Source organism: Phyllostomus discolor, chromosome 4, assembly GCF_004126475.2.
Source record: "Phyllostomus discolor isolate MPI-MPIP mPhyDis1 chromosome 4, mPhyDis1.pri.v3, whole genome shotgun sequence".
NCBI lineage: Eukaryota > Metazoa > Chordata > Mammalia > Chiroptera > Phyllostomidae > Phyllostomus > Phyllostomus discolor.
Window position 1 is genome coordinate 132205103 of NC_040906.2, and position 24365 is coordinate 132229467.

The window sequence follows — 24365 nt, forward strand, 5'->3', positions numbered from 1 at the left end:
AATCAGTAAGTGCACACGCATACTTAATTCCAGTTTTGCTTAACTTTATATCAGACAACTACATAACTGTTCTAGCACCCGCAGTATATTTGACATGCACATTGTCTGGATTTCATTTGGGTTTGATCCTGAAATGTGATAGAAGTGAAAACAAATTGCAATTTTTAGTAGTATGCCTAGATTATTTATAATTATTCTGGCATGAAAGTGGAGGTTAAATGTGTACAAGACTATAGTTTGGAGACTAAGCAAGGGACAATTACAGCAATACAGGAGAAATGAGATGTATTCTATAGCAGGTCAGAGAAGAAAATAGATATATATTCAGGAGGCAGAATAAACAAGAGAATGAAATTTGTTGACATTAACAGGAAGGCAACAACAAAGTATCAATTAGCGTTTGGTAATTTTCTTCATGTCTTTAATAGCTCTCATATTTAATAATTTTTATATTGTTTCTTTTCCTCAGATTTAAGTTGCTATTTATTGTACTTCTCTTCATAATATAGAAAAGATACCAAGTATTTTTATTCCATTAATGGTATCCTTCTCCTTCCCTGATATATAATCAATTACATACTTTAGTATTTTTTTGCGAACAAAATTTTAATTATTTCACCAATGTGGTTACATATTTTTCCCTTATGGATAGCCAGATTTCTTCCTCATGATATTTACTTTGTTTCTCCTTTTCATGACAAGTCTTGAGGCATTGCTTGAACAATTTATTTCTTTTAGTTCTAGATCCTAAATACAATTTCCTCTACTGGATATCACTTTTGTTTCAGGGACTCTATTTTAGCACCTGTGACACACACACACACACATACACACACATAATATACATAATACATTATCTCATGTATATATAATCATGTGCATATATGTACATACATATATGAATATACACACACATTTTTCCCTATTCTAGTCCATTTTATATTTAATAGGAATATATGTTTTCTTTATATAGAGATCTGTATGATAGATTTTCTTAATCTTTACATACACGTAAATATTTTTCTCACCAACCAATATATAGTATAATATTTGGGGAAGGAAGTATTTTCTTTCAGTAGTTTACAGATGCTTCCCACTGATTCTGAAGCTATAAATGCTATTTCTCTGTCTTCAAGCTACCTGTGTTACAAATAAACAATGTGGTGCCACACTGATTATTTTTTCTTTACAAGTAAATTGTCTTTTCTTCCTTGAAGCTTGATAGATATTTCTCTATCAATCAATCTAGCTTGGATATAGAGCCTTTTTAGTATGCAGACTCAGTTCTTTCTTCAACTAAGAAAAATATTCTACAGTTGATTAATTACTGCTTTTTCTCCATATGTTCTTGTTACTCCTAGAACTGCTATTATTCACGTGGTAGATTTCCTTGATCTATATTCCAAGATATGCAATTTCTTCATCATGATTCAATAACAAACTCATCCCTTAACTCTTCAACAAATAATTCCTGAGCTCCTACTGTATAGTTATTTTTCTAGGCATGGTGGGTATTTCAGCAAACAAATTGCTTTCCCTCATGAATTTTATCTTTCAATGTAAGAGTTCGTGGTAAAGTGGGTAAGTAGTTGCTATTTTTCCAAGCTTTCTGGGGACAACTTTATGGGTAAATTACTGCTTCATAAGGCCAGAAGAATTTATGGTTAGAGTTATGTATGCACATGGAGATAGAAGCAGGTTCTCATTTCTTTATTTTAAAGTATTTCTTTTATGAACACGCTCTAGATTTCCATAATTTGGGACAGCACTTCCTTTCTAATTTTTCAACTAAATTATTGAATCAAAAAGTATATTTTCTAGCTGCAGTCTTGGTGTGCAGGTATATGTACTCTCTTGAGTCTCTTATTTTGACTATAGTTATCTCCTTTTCTAAATGTTTCTGGGAGCTTTCTTCATATTGCCAAAACCTAGGAATAACCCAAATGTCCTTAAATTGGCGAATCATTACACAAGGTGTTGACATTCATACTTTTCTCCTCAATAAAACAGAATGGACTATTGATACGTGAAACAACATGGATGATTCTCAAAGGCCTTATGCTAAGTGAAAGAAGCCAGACCCGATAGGCTACATGCTGTATGGTTCCTTTTATATGACATTGTAGAAGAGGTAAAATTATAGGGACTACAGGGGTGGAGAGCAGATCAGCAGCTGCCAGGCCTGGGAGGGACAGGCAGTTGATTACAAAGGGGCACCCTGAGGGAAATTTTTGGTGTGATAGAATTGTTTTGGGTCTTGATATCAGTGGTGCTTTCATAACTACATGCATTTGTCCAAGCTTATATAACTATGTACCACAGAGTGAATTTTGCTGTGAGCTTTTGCTGTGAATGCATGCTATGTGAGCTTATTACACTTCGAAAAAATTTCTTAAATCTCTTTCATTTTGAGTATCAGATTTCTATAACATCAGTGCCTGTCAGGAGCAGATATGTGTCTGTGTATGTGTGTTTCCGTCTGTCTCCCAAACTCAAGTTCCCAAAAAAGCAGAAATCATCCACACTCAAATAATTCCTCCTTCTCTGCCTCAGCAAGTCACCTGTATTTATTGTTATTTATTTTATAGTTATCTAAGTTTTCCTTTCTTTCAGAGAAGCTAATAACTTCAAGTTGTATGTTTCATTTTCATTCTATTTCTTTACTTAATATCTCTTGTGTGAGATATTTTTCTCTGCTAACTCATCAGGTCTCAGGTCTTTTGCTATGGTGTTCTAAGTGGGACATTCTTCAGTGAAGAGAAGGCCACCAAGGCTAAGAAAGCTGAAGCAGTCCGGTTACCAGTGCCTACCTGAGGGCGGTAGACCTGGACTCTGTGCTCATTGAGAATACGCCCACTCTCTGTAGCTGAGAGGCTTTAGACCACAACTTAGTTGATTCTTCCAGGCAAAAACAAACAAATAAACAAACAAACAAACAAAAACTAAGGTAGCTGATTTTGACTTACCCTCAAATATTGAAAGTACTTATACTGATTAAGTATTTACTATTTTCTATTTATTGCTCTGGTGTTCCTTATGCTAATTTACAAATGTTTGCTTAGCTCACAAAGCAAGGAAAACCTGCATAAATCTTTTTTGTTCAGATAGAGAGGCTAAGAGCTAACTCATTTAAGCTAACTCAAGGTGTCCAGCAGCAATTTTTGTCAACGTAGTCAGCAATTTTAAAAACAGGAATGGCTGACAACTGTAATTAAACAATAAAATAATTTAAAAAAATAAAAAAATAAAAACAGAGATGGTGGAAAATGCTGTTTAGATAACCATGTTCCTTTTATATCTAAATTATAGTTATATTTTTGCAAATATTTTTATAGTAAGCATGGAAGTATTAGGAAATTAGGAATATTTTTGTGAGACTGGAAGGTAAGAGTGACTTATATAATATTATTGTGTATGTGTGTGAGTATATATGTGTATACATACACACACACACACACACACACACATATAAAATACAGAAAAGCAGAGAGGACCTAAAAAGATACATATAAGGGAAGAAGATATAGGTAATGGGAATAATATGTTAGTAGAAAAGCTATGGTAAAAACACACTTTTATTCTCTCCTCCTCCTCCCCCCCAAAATTATTTCCTATAACGGCCTTAAATTTCAGTTATTGGATTGGATTTTATCAATTTGCCAATATTTATTGAACAATTGGATTAACCATATTTCTTAGATAGAGTAGCATAAACTTTGTTCAGCAACTTATAGAATACATGCCACTGATTTTAAGGAGAAGTGTCAGTCTCTGTTGGGGACACTGCATTGTACAAAACAGAGTACTGACAGCAATACCAGAACAAAATTTCATCACCAGCATTTTGGTAAACACAATACATGTAATACAGAAATACTACATTATTTTTAGTTTTAAAGTATAGAGAAGTCACAAAATAAAGTGAAAACCAATGAAACCAAATATATATTTTAAATATAATTTTAAAAATATTTTTCAGAAAATCAAGGAAATTATAAATTTAATAAAATTATAATATAAATGATTGCTGGAAAATTAAAGTAATGCATTAAAATAATGAAGTAACCACCTCAAGGCAAAAGAAAGTGGGAACTGAAAATGAAATATATTTGATTTTTTGAAAGAGCTACTTCAAAGACAGTATGACAACAATATCACTTTTGGATACAGAGTATATTCTTGCTTAAAGTTTTCCAGCTGCTGAAATAGCTCTTTCAAACTCTGTACTATTCTAGGAAATGAAAAGGAGATCGTTACAAAGTAACTTCAAGTAGTTTTCTCTTAGTGATTCTGTTATCTTTAAATACTCCCATCACTTGTTTGAAGAGTTGGAGGGGTTTTTGGTCCTCTTTTTTTCAGAGCTTGAAACATTCTGATTGAGTTATAATTTTTATCTTAATGAAAGCACTGTGGTTTGCTTTGTTTTTCTTGTGTATAGATAGAGGGTCTGATGCAGAGTTAAAATTTGTATCAGTGTCAATACTGTCAAGTGCTTATTCCGCTTCTTGGGAAAAACAACATTTGAGGCAAATAAGAACTTGTCCTTCCAATAGCTTTGCAATGTCACTATATGCTGACTTACTGTGACTTGTATGGCCATAGATGAATGTCTAGACTTAAAAACTACTCATTTCATCAATTCATCTTTTGTACATTATCTGAGCAGCTGAGTGATTGTCTGGATCCCAAGAGATAAATAATTCATATTTTGTAGTTTTTTAAACATTAAAATAAAATTAATAGATGAATTAATAGATGAATAAATCAATAGATAAAATACCTGCATTTTTGGTATTAACACTAGCATGATACACCTTAATTCTAGATTATAGAAAGCCAAAATTGAAAATATTAAAATAGAAAAAAATTTCCCCTAATCTACATTAGACTATGAGTCAGGGAGGAAATTGTAAAAACATAAAAATATAATAATAAGTAAGTGTTATAAAGTAAATAAATAAAGTCACATTAAAATGGAGGGTAACTGAAAAGAAATATTTAAGAAATGTTTGTCAAGGTTAACAGGAAAGGCATCTTTAGAAGATTTTTATCTGAACAAAAGCCTGACTGAAAATAAACATCAAATTGTTATAGTTTCTGGCAGAAGTTGAATAATCAAAGGGGATAGAGTAGGAAGTTGGAGTAGAAAGATAGGCAGGAACAAAATATGGCTACACTTATAAGTATTTTTAATGCTTTAATTGAATTGAAATGTTATGGGAACAAACTCATTAAATGGTAGTAGAGCAAAGTAACATGACTTTAAAACATATACACATTTTTTCATGGGGAAAAGAGATGATAAGGAACAAATCATCTCAATTTTTCTTTATCTGTAGCTTTCATTGTACAAGACAATGACAACTAGAAGACCATATTTTCTAGTTGCTCTGGCCAAAACTATAGAGACATTATTATAATATATGTATATACATATTTTTTCCTTAACCCATACAGTATAGCCTTATAAAAATTCCCTTGTACTGGATTATTTCATCAATTCCACTTTAAAAACATATTCATAATCCAACCACTTGTTACCATGTCTTCTCCCCTATCTAGATTACTACATTAGCTCCTAAAAGGTTTTGTGTGTGTGTGTGTGTGTGTGTGTGTGCGCGCGCGCATACATTTATTATGCATCTCTACGGGTTTCCTTTCAACACAACAGCCAAAGCATCATTTTATACTATTGGATAATATCACTCATTTGCCAAAAAAACAGTACAATACTGCCTATTTCACTTAAAGTAAAATTCAAAGACATTCAAATGGTATGTGTGATCTGCAACTGCCCTGATTTCTGCTTCCTTCTCCACCCTGCCTGATTCCCCTTGCTTTCTTCAGACCAGAAACACTGGTGTGATTAGAATGTTCTGAATAGGAGAGGGGTTTTGTGGTAGAAGCTCCCTCTGTCATAAACATTTACCCTCTAGAAAACTGCAGAGTCCGCCATCTCACTTTAATCATTACCCAAATATTAGCTTTCTCAAAGAGGCTTTCATTCACTATTCTGCCTATAACTGGATGAGTCAAAGCAAGGAGGTCAAGTGGAGGACTATTGAAATCTTCCAGATGGTAAGTTTTGGTGGCTTGACAAGAATGGTAACTTCATAATGATAAAGGTGTTTATATCATGATGTATATTTATGGGAGAGTTTGAAGGATTGCTGATGTGTAGGGAACCGTTTCACAAGGCGTGGCAATGTAGTTCAGCACCCACATGGAAAACCAGTGGGGAGGGAGTTGGCATGCAGGACCACACCCATAAAGAGGTTCTCCTGCAGGAAATCAGGCCTGCATTATACCTAGGCTACTTTGTGACTTGCTCTTGCTAAAACTCTCTCACCCTGAGTCCAGGCAGCAAATTATTACGGCATATCTTTAAAGTAAGTTCCTGAAGTCTGTGCTAATTTTCCCAAGGACTGAAGTGTAACCAGACCTGTTACTCTTATCGTTCCCTTGCATTTGCAACATCTTTTCCTTGTTAATCTGTAAGAAGTAATCAGTAACACCCCTTTCATTGCTATCTGTGAAAAGTAATTACCTAAAGCAAACCTAAGTATAATGAATGAGACCTTCTTTGATGTATGCTATTAGAAAGCCAATAAAAGCTTGTCAAGGCAAGGGTTGGTGTGCTCTCCCCTTGACAGAGTAGCTGTGCTGTCTCTTTTCTTCCACAGGACTCAGTAGCCCATGTGAATTTATCTTGTCTGATCCATAACGCTGTGGACACTGGGGGCCAGTGTCTGTGTCACTGATGGACAAGAAGTAGGTGGAAAGAGAGACAAAAAATACAAAAATCCAAGGAACACTAACCAAAAAGCAGGTTTATTCAGGGATCAAATATCAAGCATTAATTTGGAATATATGAAGTTTGAGATGCCACATCAGATATGCATGATAGACACAGGTGTACCCAGTGGGATGCAGAACTAAACCAGTTTGGTGTTTTCAAGTCAAAAGAACATAAGAAGAGAGAAATAAGTTTGAGAGTGAATGTAAAGGTATGTTTTATGAAAAAAGAAAATGAGGACTTGCCAAGAGTGAGGGACAGAAGTGAGAAAGTGCGGTCAAATAATTAGGGGTGCTCTTTGGTTACAGAAAAACACTACATAATTTTGGCGATAGAGTATGTAATTGAGTGAGCTCAAAATACATGAATTGTTGATTAGGGAGTAGAAATATTTAAATAAAGATATCACAGGGGATACAATTATAGGTCATGATAAATTATAACATATGACCTTGAGAAAGAGACTGAGAACAAGAGGAGGAGGAAAAAAATAATTGTCAAAGTATTTAAGCAACCAAGGTAGGCGGATTCCCAAAATGGCACAACCATCGGTGGGGGGTAGATAGCAATTGAGAGGAGAAGACATACTTTGAAAAGGAGCATTAGGAGGGGGAAACAGTGTTAGAGAGAGAATGATAGCTGATGTCATTTGCTAAAATTGTATATATTTTTCTGGAGCATGAAGAAAAATGATGTGGATATGGTAACAAGAGCATGGCCCTCCATACACTTTCTCACCAGTTGTATACAGGTTGTGGAAAGGAGAAAAGGCATACAAAAGAGATCGTGGTATTGGAGAACTGGCTGCTGACAAAGGGAGATCCTGAAGGCACAGCAGAAGAGTACTGGGTATTTGGAAGTGTTAGAAATTGTACAGATAATTATGGGCCTGGAATTCAATTGATAAGTTATATCCTTGAGCACTTAGAGATTACATGGTGTTAATTCAACCTTTATGTATGTAGGCCTGTACTAAATTCTGCCATAATGTTTTATTATTTATTACTTGTAAGAAAATTACCAGGCTCAGGACTAACGGGAGAAAAGTAATGCTAATGCAAGCATACATTGTCAAAATGAAGCACTTGGGGCATGGAATTTGAGAATGACTTCCGTTAACTCCAAAAGTCTCAGAAAATATAAAACTGTATGAATAGCAGCAGAAGATACTTTTGATTAGGAAATGTCAACAATGTCCTAGATATTTTCAATTGTATATGGTTTACAACTAGAATCTCAAATTGTGAAACTGTATTTAAACATTAACAAAATTTTTCACTTATTAACTTTTAGAATAATTTATTCAAAAGGGAAAGTTAGTCTTATAAATAGGGTTATGAATTTCAGGGAAAGAAAAATATAACCACTCAGCTTTGACATAGTTAACTCAAAGAAATTGAGGTGTCTTGTTAGTTGAAAACTACTGAGTGACCAAATGGACACATTTAATGATCAAATTCCTCACTCAAATGTGTGATTGCTATTTTTAAAGCATTTTTCATAATTAATGTGAAAATCTGACTTTATTATATGTTGACCTATGTGAATTGTGTAGTACAATGTTCTGTTTCAAAGTCACAATGCCTGCCTAATTAGGTTTACTTTGACACAAACTGAAAATCTTAACTCTACTCATTCCTGATATAGTGAGATATCACACAGACCTATTACTATTTATCACAGTAAAATAGAACATCACTTTCCCATGAAATATCTTATAATTTGAATAGAGAAAATAAAAGATTTAGAAGTAAAAACATGTGTATAACAAAATTTCTGTTTTTTAACACCTAGTTTTTGGTATTTTATACAAAGGTAACAGCAAATATTTGTGAAATAATTGATTGGAAAAGAAAATATTGTAAGAGAAAGGCAGTAGCTGTTTTTATTAACATTTAGCTCCTGATTTATATTTCCCTGATTGAATTTAAACATTCAGAATGTGATCATCTTTGTGTATAGACAACATTATCCTTTGCATTTGTAAATATTAGAACAGATGTGTACATCTGTGCATGGATGCATTTGTGTGTGTGTGTGTGAAAGGCAATATTAGGAGCACAGTTAATTGTAGTCATCAAAGTCTTCATGTGGTCTTGGGTCTTGTGGATTGAACACTTACTGCTGTAGTGTATAATGAAGAACTCAGAAACCCGCATTTCAGGTCATAATGCCTCTCCCTCCACTACCCCCATGCCTCCATCAGAGGGGTGACCAGGGTCCCTATAAAGCTTTACTAAAGCTGTCTTCTGCTATGTCCTGGATATTACCACCCATAAAAATGTAGTGGGGCCCATAGAGACCTTCAGCTTTAGCATTGTCTTTGAAGAAGTTTCCAAAAATTATCTGTTAGCTCTATGACCTCCTGTTAATCCCTCATACCCATAGCTTAATGCAAACACTTGCAATTTCCCCCTGTGACCTACCTTCTAGGCCATCATGGTTTACCCCTGATTACCATTTACTTCAGACACCCAAGAAGCCAAATGCTTTCAGGTCATTCAACACAATGAGTATCTTTATACTCAATCAGTTCTGGAAAAACTGTTTCATTTTGACTGTAATCTCTTAAGTGGTGGCTACTCTTTCTCCCTCACCCCTCACATTTCAGAGCCTGAATGTTAGGTAGGTGTCTCTGTTTCTCATTGTGGTTTTCTCATTTGTGTCATTTTTTTTCCTGATAAATCTCAGTTATTTAAACTTGGTGCCATTAAACCATGCCATTCATATCTCCATCTGTTGTATTTATAGCTAACACTTCCTGGGCATTCCCTTTAATTCTACTTCTTTAATATTTAATAGTTAATATTTAACACCTGGTTATTATATCTTTCTTCAATGCAATCTCAGCCACACGTAGTTATTCTAATATTTGCAGAGTTGATCCACTTAAAACTTTGGCTTCTCTAAGGAGTAGACCATCTCAACACAAAAATCTTAATCCTCATTTCTAACTTTCCAACCTATACACTCCCATACCATCATACATAATCATATTCCTTCCATTATCACAATTTCTTAATCTTATTTTAAATATCTTATAGCCTCATTTTCCTTTCCAGCTCATTTTTTCTAGCTATTGTTTTCAACAATAATTCTTCAACCTGATAAGCCATTGACCCTACCAGCTCTTTAATTCCCCATCTTCATCATATTCTCACTTCCTTACTTACCTGAACTACATAACATGGTCCATTTCCATACTCACTTCTTGCATACATCCTCAAATCAGTTATCTCTCTCCATTATTGTAGCCTAGGTAAGACCAAACCCTAGCTTAATTTACTATGCAAATGATTTCTTGTGGGCATATGAGTAATTATACACAGTTGGAGGATGCCACACTTTATTGTAGATTGAACTCACTTCAAATTCAGGTGCACTCACTTCTAAGAGACGTTTATTGCTATGTATTAATAATACTAAATTTCCCTCCCACTCATCTGGATTTCTGTTTCACAGCTTCTCATCTCATCTTGCTTCTTATTTCTCTGAAAGAATAGAACAGATGACACTTTCTAAATAATTCAGTACCATCTATTTAAAACACCTATATCAGTACAAATATTCTACTATTCTCTCCTACTATAATTGATATAATATCTGCCATCTTATTTAACCAACTCCTTTGCTTGTGTACTACATCACATTTCATCTGTTTAAAAACGACTTGTTTTGAACTTTCTTTACCTGTCATTTCCTTACTCTATATTTTCCTTTTAAGAAAAGCCCATTTCTTTCCTTCTATTCACTTGCAAATTGGATCTCATCGATATCTTCCCCACCATTCTGTCAAACTCTTATTTTCAAAGAAACTCTCATCTTTAGTTTTCAGTTGCAAAGATCAACTCTTATCTTCCTTTAACTAGATCTAGCCACATTCTTGAACTAGTACAGCATTGTCTTAATATGATTAAAATAATTTATTGTTTCTATGATGATGCTATATATTTTTCTCCTCTCAATTCATTGATTCTTACTTTTCAATTTTATATCCTTACCTTTTAACTCTCAGGTATAAGAATAGCCAAGGTTCTAGTGCACCAACCGTTCACTTCCCTATGTAGCCTCACTCCAAGGTAATCATCAGTTTCCTGGGTTTCAGTGCCATGTCCATAATTGCTGTCTTTCAAATGTACAAATGCGGTCTCTTCTAAAATGGAAACTAATGTACCTGAACCTCTACCTTATTATTTCTATTCATCTGTATTAGGTGTGTCAGCTAACATGTCCCAAACTGACTTCTTGATTTTCATCCTTTTCAGTAATGTTTCTTTTCATAAATATTTCCCCATTTTAGAAAATAATATTCCAACCTCAAGAATTACCCTTGACATCCTTTTATCTCTTGATTCACATCCATTTTTCAGCAAAAATTGAAAATTGAACCGTCTTTAGGAATATTCCAAACTGAGTCCTTAATTATTATCATCACCAGCAGGCTGGCAGACAAAAAAATATTCAGAGGATTCTTTAAAATATTACCTAACTAACTACTAGAATGTAAGTTTCTTGTCCTTTTTCTTTTCTTTTTTTCTCTGCTGCTATATAAGAGTTCCTATGATAGCAGAAATGTTTCTGAAAAAGCAGGAACTCAAAAATTTATCAGTAAATTAACAAGTTATTAATAAGTTATTTCATGTCACACCCAGAGTCGAGACTTTTCATCTCATTCAGTAAAATTAAAAAAAAAATGTTTTGAAACGAATTAAATAATAAATTAAATAAACTCTTGGTACAATACTCTGCATTATACAGGAAAAAGCTCCAGAGATAAAGAAATAATTAAAACACTGTCAAACTCTTGAGCCTCTCACAGTAAAATAGACTTTCATAGTAACTGAAAATATTTATATATAAAGTTGTCAACTGAATTGTAGGGATATTTTGGTTTATTTTACTAGATAACTAATAACTGGTTAAACAATAGAACAACAATTATGACAAAAGGTCATTTTAAATATGTGAGAAAATAAAATTATTTCCAGTGTACAAATGAAGATGTTCAGTTCTAAACAACATAATCTCAATTCAAATACTAAACTGGCAGAGGATTTATTAACCCAAGGTCAAACTGTTTAAGGAAGTCCTTGCTCAATGCTTCTATCTCTTATTCCTCTCAGCCCTACATTTACCTGTATTTAGGCTTACTTTCCTTTCTAGATTTCTTCATGGTTACAATATGGCCTCTTGTAGCATAGCTACTTGCTTCAAGACAGTTTTTCTGTTTGTTTGTTTTCTTTTTTTATATATCATTATAGAGTTTGATTGTTTCATTTTTTGTTAAAACCTCTGGCAGGAAATTCAGTATCACTCAAGTTGCAGACTTTTGGTCACATGTTTCCTTAAGGTGCCTGAGGGGAAAAAAGAGCATCCAAAAAAACCTTAAAACAACTTCCTGTCACTAAATAAACAAAAAGTGCAGGGTGGGGACAGAATTCCCTCCTCTTTCCATTTAATAGACAGAAAACAAGTGATGGTAGACAAGAGCGAGTAGAATTCTTTAGTTCCTATTGGTCCATTTCTGTGCCAGCTGTGGTGCTGGAAATGGGCAGGGATTTCTGTACCACAGTATTCACTGTGAGTGACCTTCCTGTGCAGCAGAGCTGACTCTTGAGTTTGGGCCGTGCTTGTGGTCATATGTTTGTGTAGCTCCTAGGTCCTTGTGCATTTGCAAGTCATCGAATTCAGAGCATGGTCTTCTTATGTCACCGTATTTTAATTGTATTTAGACTCAGAGTTGCCTTCTAGAAGATAGATCAAGCATTATGCTCCTCAGGAGCCCATAGGCAGGTACATATTCAACTCATTTTAGTCTCTGAAAATAACCCTTTTCTTTTCACATCCTCTTAATACACTGATCTTTCCTTCTCCCTTCAGCATAATCCCTTCTAATATCTTATAACTTTTAACTTATTATATTTATTTCCCATACATTGCTTTGGGTACTAAATAGTCTTAATCTTTGACAGATTCTTTCTCTCCATCCTTCTCTATGCTGCACTGTTCTTCAGGATGCTGAGCAGTGGTCTCTACCTGTTTTCTACTAATGTAGTGCACCAAGCAGAGGTCAGAGGGTAAGAGGAAAATAGGTATACATTATACTCAGTCCCTCTAGTGCCAGGTTGTAGGCTGGTGGTAACTATATTTATCTACATTAAGTTAATGGTTAATGTCAGACTGTTCCATACTACAGATACAGTTCTTATTTCTATTAACTGCATTCTTGGCTTGCCCTTTCAGCATACAGAAGGGAAACAGCATCCCTCCCCCACTGTTTCTAAACCCAGCATGATTAATCATACATTTTTGGTTCTTTTGGTTTCCTTCATCCTCTCACATCCTTTAGTATTTTCATTCAACTCCTCCAAATTTCTCTGAGTAAACCATTCTTTTCCTGGCAGAAGCTTAGCTGATCCCCTTTGGGTATTAAGCTAAATTCTTCAAGCATTTTTCAAAATTTTCTGCAATTACTTTATCTCACAAACTTTATTTATTTTTAAACCATTAGCCAAAGTATTGACATCTCAACAAAACATCCCTCAGTAATTTTAGAAAATCATCAACATTGGGCTCCACCTGTCTGATTACTCCAAGACATCAATGATCCCTTTTTCCTTCCTGCCAGATTCCACTTGTGCCCCACCTGCTCCCAGCAATGTCACACATGAAGCTTCACCACTGTTATTTACTGCTTTTAAAAATAACACTTGTTTGCCAGATGTCCATAGATACCTAAAGTTTTCAGTTCTCTAGTTGTTAAAGGAAATGCTAATTTGTAGGCACATGTAAAAATTAACTCCTTTTAACAGTTTTGCTGTGGTCATTAGGTATCAAATAAGTTCTAGTAAACATTGTTTACTGTTTTTCTCAAAGAGACAATTTTGCTTCAGTTACTCTCTCATTGAATAATGGGAGTTTAGATCCAGTCTATGTGTTAAGAAAAACTGATAATGTCATCACCTTCCTATTCTCCTCTCTTTATTTTACTCTTTCCCCAACCCCACATTTTTTCCCTCCCAGATTCAGAATAGAAAAGTAAATGCTTGGGTTGAGGTATGTGAGTATGGTAGGGGAAGCAGAACAGAAGGATTTTCTGCATTGATATTGTTTGAACTTAACCCATCTTAATCTGGAATTCTCAAAGTATGGTCTTCAGATCAGCAGCATTAGCATCACTTTCAAATTTGTTAGAAATACATGTTTACAATCCCCACCCCAGATTTACTGGATTAGAAATTACAGAGGCAGGAAACAACTATTTGTGTTTTAAATAGACCTGCAGGAGATTATAAAATTTTAACTTATAGGCATTTAAGTCAATGGACTATTATTTTTCTTATTATTTTCAGGGATTTTCTTAATCACCTTTGAGAAAAGAAAAATAGACTTCAAGACTGATTTTTGTCATTATTTCAACTTCATGTTTTATTAATTTATATTGACTCTATCTTCATACTTTATCTGAGTCAGAAGTAGTAATTTTTTTGACTGTCAGTGGTTAGTTTGGGGACTGGTAATCTGAGGGCTAGAATTTCTGCTTTTTCATTTTAATTTTTTCCCACCTTCTTATTTATTCCTGAGATTCAATTTTTTACTCAATATTCAAATTAGGCTATGTGCTATGTCTGCCCTTTTGAAGCAGTTGTTTAACTTTCCCTATATTTTACCCTCTATTATTCAGGGATCTAATTTACCCAACGGATAGGACAATGTTTTCAATGAGGTAGATATGAAATGAGCAAAACGTATGTTAGATTCTTAAAGACTGTGGGCAATCTCAACAATGAGAACACGTAATGGCTCATATTAATTTCACAAGTAAGTTTACATCCAAGTTGCTACAACTGACATACCTTTTTGACATATTTCATTCATCTTTAGGGAACCTACCTTGAATTCCTACATTTGCCATATCTAAAACACGCTTAATAAAGATTTCTAGATTAAAGTCCATCATTTTAAAGTGAAATCCATTAATTAATAATAGAACAATCAACTGAGAGATGGCAACAATGCCTTGGTTATCTAGTTTTCCCTTTGATGATAAGATTTAAAAGAAAAGCCTTCTAGACAACCAGAATATTGCTATTAATAAGAGTCCATTAAAGCATCATATTTAATTAAAAGCAAAATAAATATTACATATGAATGTATATTTACCCATTTTAATATAGTTCTATACCTATTTTTAAAAGTTGACCACTTTTTAAAGTAGATTCATTAAAATACTAGCACTATAAGGCTTAGAACAGAAGTTATAAATTAAGTCGGTATTTTTAAAAGGACAATAATTGAATTTATTTGTAGATTTATAGATTGGCTCTATATACACATTTTACTAGATGAGTTAGATCATACAACACTTTCATATAATGATGAAGTTTTATTCTCTTTTGAAAATGTCACATTTTTAAAATTTTAATATGCTTTTTAAAACTTATATTTATATTTCTTAAAACTGATGAAAGTACTATTAATTGTACACCTATGATGTGTATGCATGTTCTAAGTTTCTTTTCAATGTGTTTTAAGTCTTTCTGTATGACAGCTTTTAATTCTCTGCTTTTGTTAATATTCTAAAATTTAAGCCTGTTTATTGCCTTTCAGTAATGCCCAGCAGAACTTACTTTGAGCAGCCAGATAAAAGTCAAGCAAGTATGAAGAGAACAAATTACACTTCTTAATGCTGTGAGGAAGTTATTTATGATGGACCAAAATTACAGGCCCAATAACTTCCATCATTTATAAATGGATAATTTTTTTTAGAAAATTCTTATTTGGATAAAGCACAGTTTCTTAAGTTTACCTAAAGACCCTAAATTAAATTCTTAGGTGAGGTCTGTAAATTGAAGGAAGAGATGGTTACTCTATACTTTCACAATATAATATTAACATTATATTTGTACAATGGAAATAGTATTGTGGGGACCTACCTGTATCTCTTTTTCTAGACCTTCAAATATTATTTAGCTATAATAAAAATCACGATTATAAAGCAAAATATATGTTTTATTTATAACTCATGCCCAAATTATGTCTGAGAATTTCTTAAATATTTATTCAAAATCAATACCACAACAATTAAACAACACATAAAAACATTAAAAAGTTTCTACTTGAACTTGAAATTTTTTTTATTTGTGAATCAATTTTGTTATTGTTGTTCAAGTACAGTTGTCTCCATTTCCTCCACTACTCTCCCCCACCCCACCTACCCCCACCTCCCACCCTCAATCCTAGAATACTATATGTCATTAAATAAAATGTGAGCTTTAAACAAAACATGTTTTTAAAAGCCATATATTTTTATTTAATAAAATAGGAAATGAATCAATTGTACCTGCAATGATAATCTTTCTCAAAGTTCATATATGTGGCATTATTCTTGCAAAGAAATTGGTCACATGGTGTTTGAAATCTCTTACAAAGCTTGTCTGTAAATTTTGGTGAACAGGTGCATATGGTATCCTAGGAAAGATTAAAATGTATTTTTATTAAAATTTTTAAATCTCAAAAACAATGAAAAAATCCTAACATGGAAATTATTTTTATAAGCATGTAGTTTAAGTTTTCTGTGTGACACTGTGGGACATTTTGTTTTCCAAAATGTCACAATAGTGTCTCTCATTTCAAACACTTTTCCTAGCTATGTGAATTCAACACTCCTCTAAATGAGAGCTGGGGACTACAAGCCACCCACTTGAATGCAAGAAATCTCTGATGGAAAAGGAAATGATGCTCTTGTCTTTCAGAGCTATGTTTAAAAGGCCATATAATGTCAGTCTAATTATCTTGGAAGTCAGCCCCCAAGACAAACAGAGCATTAGATTTAGGGTTCTGACTGATAGTTCCAGCTCAGGTTTTAGTTGATAGCCAGCATAACTAGCATCTATGTGAGCACAGAAGCCTTTAGGATACACATATAAATTCATATTATGAATTCAAATATGAATATTACTAAAATAAACTAATTTGTGGGAACTATTAAATATTTATCTAATAGTAGTTATTTAAATGCTAAATTTAAAAGTTAGAATATTTGATTATGCAATATTCAGATAACTAAAAAATTAAAAAGTGATTCATTTAAAAAATCTACAAAATTATATTGTTTATAAGAGAGAATGATGGTGTGAGGGCAAAAAGAAAACCAAATGGTGCACTTGAAAGCATGGCTTCTATTTAAAATGGGAAAAATTAGGCAAGTAGATTTCTTGATTTTCCTGACTAAAATTATAAGTGAGTAAAAACTATAATTATTTGTACTTTTGAAATAGCGTGATAATTGTAAAACATGTTTTCACACCACTTTCTTGTATGTAAGATTCAAACTTACATTTGTAATGTCAATGTGGTCGGCACAGATCTGACATGGTATCCATAAACACTCACAAACACCAATTTCACAGTTTTGATTGAGAAGTCCCTCTGGGCACACACAAATATAAGCAGAGCTTTTATTTTGGCAAATTTCTTTTTTCCAACCTGAAGGAGAAAAACAACATTCCACTGACTCTTCCCAGAATGGACCTTAAAATATCACACACAAAAAGGGAAAATATAAACATATATATGTAGCAAATCTTATAGAAAAAGTGTATTGAAAAAGTGTATAGAAATATGGAATGTTTTAAACCAGATCTTTCATGGTATAATTTATGTATCATAGGATTAGTCCATTGCAAACTGATATGTCAGTAACTTTTGCAAATGTATAGTGCTATTCAACCGGTCAGTTTTTAGCACATTGTCATGACCCTCTTTATTGTTGCTCATTGTCTCCAACTCCAGGCCCAGGCACCATCAATCATTCTCTCTCTGTAGATTTGCTTTTTCTGGGCATTTCATGTAAACAAAATGGTACAATATGTTGTCTTTTGTGACTGGCTTCTTTTGTTGAGCATAAAAGTTTTTAGGATTTTTGATGTATCATGTATCAGAACTTTGTTACTTGTATTGCCAGAGAGTAACTCACAAAACACTTTGCTTATTCCTTCATCATGATGTTAATGAACATTTAGGTTGTTTGCACTTTGTACCTTTTTGTTGAGATATAATTAACATTTAACATTATATTAGTTTCAGGTGTACAACATAAAATGTATATATTAAGAAATGATCACAAGTCCAATTAACACTCATTACTATGCATAGTAACTTTTCTCCCTTGGGATGAGAACTTTAATATTTATTTGCTCAGCAACTAAATTTTATAAGTAATGAATTCATACACAAACATTTGTGTGGATATATATTTTTATATCTCTTGGACAGATTCTTAAGGGTAGAATTGCTGAGGTGTATGGTAAATTATGTTTAATTTTTTAAGAAATTACCAACAAAAAATTACTGAACTGTTTTTGCAATGTGGCTGTGCCATTTCATGTCTGAACCAGAAATGAGGGAGATACCCTGTTTCTCCCCATTCTTGCTAACATTTGATATTATCTATCTTATTTTTTATAGTCATTCTAGTGGGTGTAAAATAGTATCTCCTATGCTTTCAATTTTCATTTCCATAAGATTAACACTTTTGAGCACCCTCTCATATGTTCAATATCCATTTGTACAAAATCTTCAAAGAAACTTCTATTTATATATGTAGTACTATTTTTAAATTGTGTTATTAATTTTCTTATTATTGAGTAGTGAGTATTCTTTGTATTCTAAATATAATTTCTTTTTTTATGATATATGTGACTTACAAATATTTTCCCCTTGTCTTGCTTTGCTTTTTCTATTCACTTTCTTAATAGGTGAATTTTAGGTAGAAAAATTTTCATTGAAGTCCAAATTATCAATGTTTTTATTTTATTAAATTCAATTGGTAATTTTCCTTTTACATATTCTGCTATATCATGCTTTTTGTGTAATATCAAAGAAAGTTTTGACTAACCATTGGTCATAAAGAATTTCTTTTGTTTTATTAGAAATTTTATTAGTTTAGCTCTTACACTTAGATCTTTCACATGTTTGAGTTAATTTTTGTGATCAGAGAAAGTGAAGAGGCTACAGAGGGGAAAGGCCCCCTCCTCCTCCTCTTTTCCTGCGGATCCTGTGTAGAAGCAGACCCACGGAGCAGACATCATCTCCTTGGTGGGACTCTCACTAAGATCTGGAGAGCCTTCCCTCTCCTGTGCACAATGGCAACTCTTAAGGAAAAAGTGATTGCATCAGTTGCAGAAGAAGAGTCACGGTCCCAAACAGTAAGATCAGTGCTGTGGGTGTCGGACAAGTTGCTGTAGCTATGCCATAAGCGTTCTAGGAAAGTGTCTGACTGATGAGCTTGCTTTTATGGATATTTTGGAAGATAAACCCAAAGGAGAAAAAATGGGTGTGCAGCATGAGAGCTTATTTCTTCTGACACTGAAAATCGTGGCAGCCAATGATTACTCTGTGACCACCAATTCTAGGATTGGGGTGGTGACCACAGGAGTTCACTACCAAAAAGGAGAGAGTCATCTCAACCTGCTGCAGAGGAATGTCAATGTCTTAAAATTATTCCTTAGATCTTCAAGCACAGCCCTGACTGCGTCATAACTGTGGTTTCTAACCCAGTGGACATTCTCACATATGGCACTTGGGAACTAAGTGGATTACCTGAACACTTTGTTACTAAAAGTGGATGTAATCTGGATTCTGCTAGATTTTGCTGCCTTATGGCTGAAAACTTGGCATTCATCCCAGAAGCTGCCATGGGAGTTTTGGGATAACATGGGGACTCAAGTGTGGCTGCATTGAGTGGAGTGAATGTGGCAGGCAGGCATTTATCTTCAGGAACTGAATCCAGAAATGGGAATGGGCAATAATAGTGAAAACTGGAAGGAAGTGCCTAAGATGGTGGTTGAAAGTGTCTATGAAATTATCAAGCTAAACGGTACACTAATTGAGCTATTGCATTAAGTGTGGCTGATCTCATTGAATCAATATTGAAAAATATATCCAAGATTCATTCAGTGTCAATGATGGTGAAGGGGCTATATGGCACAGAGAATGAAGTCTTCCTGAGCCTTCCATGTATCCTGAATGCTCGGGGATTAACCAGGGTCATCAACCAGAAACTGAAGGATGATGAGGTTGCTCAACTCAAGAAAAGCACAGATACCCTGTGGAACATCCAGAAGGATCTCAAAGACCTGTGACTTCAGGCTTCTAGGCTGTAGAAATTTAAAAACTACAGCATGAATGGCCATGAGCCTTTAGTTTCCATCCATGTACATGAATCACAGTTTGCTTTTATCTTTCTAAATATGTGAATTTGGGCTCACAGAATCAAAGCCCATGTTTAGTTTAATGCTTACAATATGAATCCTTGAACAAATAAAATTAACTATTATAGTATAAAAAATTATGGTGTGAGATAAGGATATGATATTTCATATACAATATGTCTGTGTGTTTGTATGCACACAAATATATATACACATGCATATATATATATACATATATTTCTTAGATGTTGATATAAAATTGTCCCAATACAATGTGTTAAAAAGAACTTTTTATCCATTTTATTTATTTAATTGTATTTTTTCATCACCATTTATTCCCCTTTATAAGCCCTCCACCCCACAATCACCATACTATTTGCCCATGTCCACAACACCTTTTTCCTTTTTGCTCAATTCCTCCACCCCCAACTTCCCATAGTTGTCATCCTGCTCTCTGTGAGTCTGTCTCTCATTTGCTTGTTAGTTTAGTTTGTTCATTAGATTCTACATACAATGTTCATAATGTGGTATTTGTCTTTCTCTGACTGGCTTATGTCACTTAGCATAATGTTCACCAGGCCCATGCATGTTATTGCAATGGGTAAAACTTCTTCTTTTTTACAGACAACTAATATTCCATTGGGTATATGTACCACAGTTGTTTTATCCACTCATCTACTGATGGACACAAGATACTTCCAAATCTTGGCTATTATAAATAATGCAGCAATGAACATATGGGTGCTTATTGCCTCTCAAATTGGTGTTTTGGGTTTCTTTGGATATATTCCCAGAAGTGGAATCACTGGGTCAAAAGGCAGATCTACTTTTAATTTTTTGAGGTGTTTCTATATTGCTTTCCACAGTGTCTGCACCAATCTGTATTTCCACAAATAATGTAAAAGTGCTCCCTTTTCTCCATATCCTCAATAACATTTGTTGCTTATCGATTTATTGCTGATAGCCATTTTGACCAGTGTGAGGGGGTATCTCATTGTGGTTTTAATTTGCATTTCTCTGATGATTAGTGACATTGAGCATCTTTTCATATATATATATTGCCATCTGTATGTCCTCTTTGGAGCAGTGTCTATTCAAGTCCTTTGTCCAATTTTTAATTGGGTTGTTTAGTTTTTGATTTCAAGTTTTATAAGCTCTTTTTAAATTTTGGATATATATCTCTCATCAAATGTATTGGTGAATATGTTTTCCCATTCCATGGGATGCCTTTTTACACTTTTTATGGTCTCCTTTTTTGTTCAAATTTTTTTTTATTTGTTTTCTTTTGTTTCCCTTGCCTGAGGAGATACATTAGAAAAAAATATTGCTATCAGCGATGTCTGAGATTGTACTGCCTATGATTTCTTCTAGGATTTTTATGGTTTCAGTTCTAACATTTAGGCTTTTAATCTATTTTTCTTTTATTCTTCTGTTTGATATAACAAAGTTGTCTAGTTTCATATTTCTGCATGTATCTGTCCAATTTCCCCAACACCATTTATTGAATAAATTATCTTTAGCCCATTGTATGTGCTTGCTTTCTCTGTTGATTATTAATTGATGAAAAATGTGAGTTTATTTCTGGGCTCTCTATTTTGTTCCATTGATCTATGTGCCTGTTTTTATGCCAGTACCATGCTGTTTTGATTACTATGGCCTGATAGTATAGTTTGATATTAGGTACCATGATTCCTTCAACTTTGCTCTGCTTTCTGAAGATTGTTGCTGCTATTGTGTGGCCTTTTGCGGTTCCATGTAAATTTTTCAAATATTTTTCTAATTCTTGAAATATGTCATTGGTATCTTGATAGGAATTGTGTTGAAGCTCTATATTACATTGGGTAGCATGGACATTTTCAAGTTGTTAATTTTTCATATTGTGAACATGGTATGTGCTTCCACTTATTTGTATTTTCATCAGTTTCTTTCTTTGGTGTCTTATAATTTTCCCAATACAAGTCTTTAACATTCTTGGTTAGATTTATTCATAGATATTTTATTCTTTTTGAAATGATTGTAAATGGGACTGTTTTCTTAATGTCCCTGTTTGATAGTTCATTATTAGCATAGAAACTACTGATTTCTAGGTATTCATTTTGTATCCTCCTATTTTGCTGAATTCATTCATCAGTTCTACTAGTTTCCTGTTGGAATCTTTGGGGTTCTTTATGTAAAGTATCATGTCATCTGCAGATAAAGAAAGTTTAACTTCCTTTCCAATATGGATGCTTTTTATTACTTCTTCTTGGCTGATTGCTATGGCCAAGACTTCTATTACTATGTTGAATAAGAGAGATGAATCGGGTATCCCTGTCTTGTTCCTGATCTTAAGGGGGACACTTGCAGTATTTGCCCATTAAGTTTGATGCTGGCAGCAGATTTGTCATATATGGCTTTTATTATGTTTACATATTTTCCCTCTCTTCTCACTTTGCAGAGAGCTTTTATCATAAATTGGTGCTGGATTTTATCAAATGTTTTTCTGTATCTATTAATGTGATCATGTGATTTTATATCATTCATTTTAATTTATGTGATGAATCACATTTATTAACTTGTGATTGTTGTAACACCAACCTTGCATTACTGAATAAATCCTAAATGATCATGGTATATGTACATTTGATGCATTGCTATATTGTTTGCTAATATTTTGTTGAGGATTTTAGCATCTTTGTTCTTCACAGATGTGAACATAGTGCCATGTTCATATGGCCTCCTTAATGTTGTGCCCTAGGAAAGTCACTTGCTTTTAAGTTCTTACTTTAAGATCATGTGAATAGAATAAGTAAAGTAGTGATATTAAGACCCAAATCTGGGAGTTCCACTGCAGCTATCATAAAACTTAGATCAACATGATTCATTGCAGACTTGAAAGGAGTTATTCAGATTGTGTTCAATATGTTGTCATTATGCACATTGTAGCATCAATAAAAATTACCTACAGTAGTGACGTGACACCCCATGTCATTTCTGTTAACTCCTAAATTTCCAAAGGAAAATGTACTCTTTTAGTTATTGTCAGCCCAAACAGGGCTTTGGACCATTCCTATGTAATGTTGGGAAAACCTGAATGGGGCAATACAAGACTTCCTGCTAAAAATGAGAACTTGTCCTCCAAAAGTTATCTACAGAAATTTATTTTAATGTCTTTGTACTTAAAAGTCATAAACTTGTCAAACAATTTATTGTATAACCCAAGGCTCAGAAGTATATGTGCTTATGGAAAAAGAAGAAAAGTTTATATAAGACTCATTATTATTATATGAATAGGAGTATCAAGAAAATTAAACTATAAAGAATTAAGCTAATTAGCAATAACATACAAACCAAAAAAACCTCACTTAAAATATATAGTGTTAATTGATTTGAAATTAGAATTTTATGCTAAATTCTAAAACATAAAGACATAAAGGCAGCATAAAATTTTGAGTGACCACACCATTGACATTATTATATTAAAATAATTCAGCCTCTACTTTCAGGATATTACTATTTGAATAATTATTTTGATCACACAAAGATGAATGAATATGTGCTTCTTGTTGTTGTCCTATATTAGCATGTTATGCTATTAAGTAATTAAATATAGATAATATCATTCAATTATATTTAAGATAAATGTTAGCATTATGGTAAGATATTGTTTGAATGATACTACTTTATAGGAATGTAATGCTTGATATTTCCATAGCACTTACATCCATATTAGAAACTAGGAGCTCCTACAAATTAATACAAAAATATGTACATTTTTTTGTGTACATATATTACCCAGTTTTATATTTGGATTTTTTAAAGTAAACAGCTGATTTTACTGGAGTTTAAGCAACTTGCAGCACATCACACAGTTGGTTAATTAATGCCAGATTAATAATAAAAATTGGTGCATCCACATAATCCTGTTAAATTTCACTCTTTTCAATATAACATATGCCCACAAGATTGTTCCATATAAAAGGTAGAAGGCACAAATATCACTTGATTTTTAGCACTAGAACAATATTCCTGATATAAGTTACAACATTATGTTGTTGGCATTATATGTAGAATATAAAAAGACATAAAAATCAATAAACATTTACTTGGCTTTTTCTACAAAAAAAAGAAACCCAAAATACTCTCAGTGTAGAAATATACCTTTACAGATATTTGTTATGGCAGTATCCAAAGTGATCCACAGAGTGAAACAGTGAACAGTGACATGTGCATTTTTTAGCATTTATTTTGAAATAATTCACATAAAGTTGGAAAGATAAATTAAAGTTTCTAGGTATAGTTAAATCTTGTACAACTATATAATAATATCAAAGTAGGAAATCAACATTAGTACAATGTGTGGGTAAAGTCCTATA

At 33.3% G+C, this 24365-nt stretch overlaps 1 protein-coding gene and 1 pseudogene across 1 annotated transcript in view; one reads left to right on the forward strand and one right to left on the reverse strand.

The window, feature by feature from the left end:
* The window catches only part of LOC118500233 (protein eyes shut homolog), a 68586-nt gene extending 51290 nt beyond the window's left edge, over window positions 1-17296 (reverse strand). The window contains exons 1-2 of the mRNA XM_036024311.1: window positions 17136-17296; window positions 16140-16267 (exon numbers count right to left, since the gene is read on the reverse strand). Coding sequence (XP_035880204.1) covers window positions 16140-16168 — 29 coding nt within the window. The 5' untranslated portion in view covers window positions 16169-16267; window positions 17136-17296. The remainder of the gene's footprint in view (window positions 1-16139; window positions 16268-17135) is intronic.
* A 1581-nt stretch (window positions 17297-18877) lies between these two features.
* Window positions 18878-20140, forward strand: LOC114494482 (annotated as a pseudogene).
* The last annotated feature ends 4225 nt before the right edge of the window (window positions 20141-24365 follow it).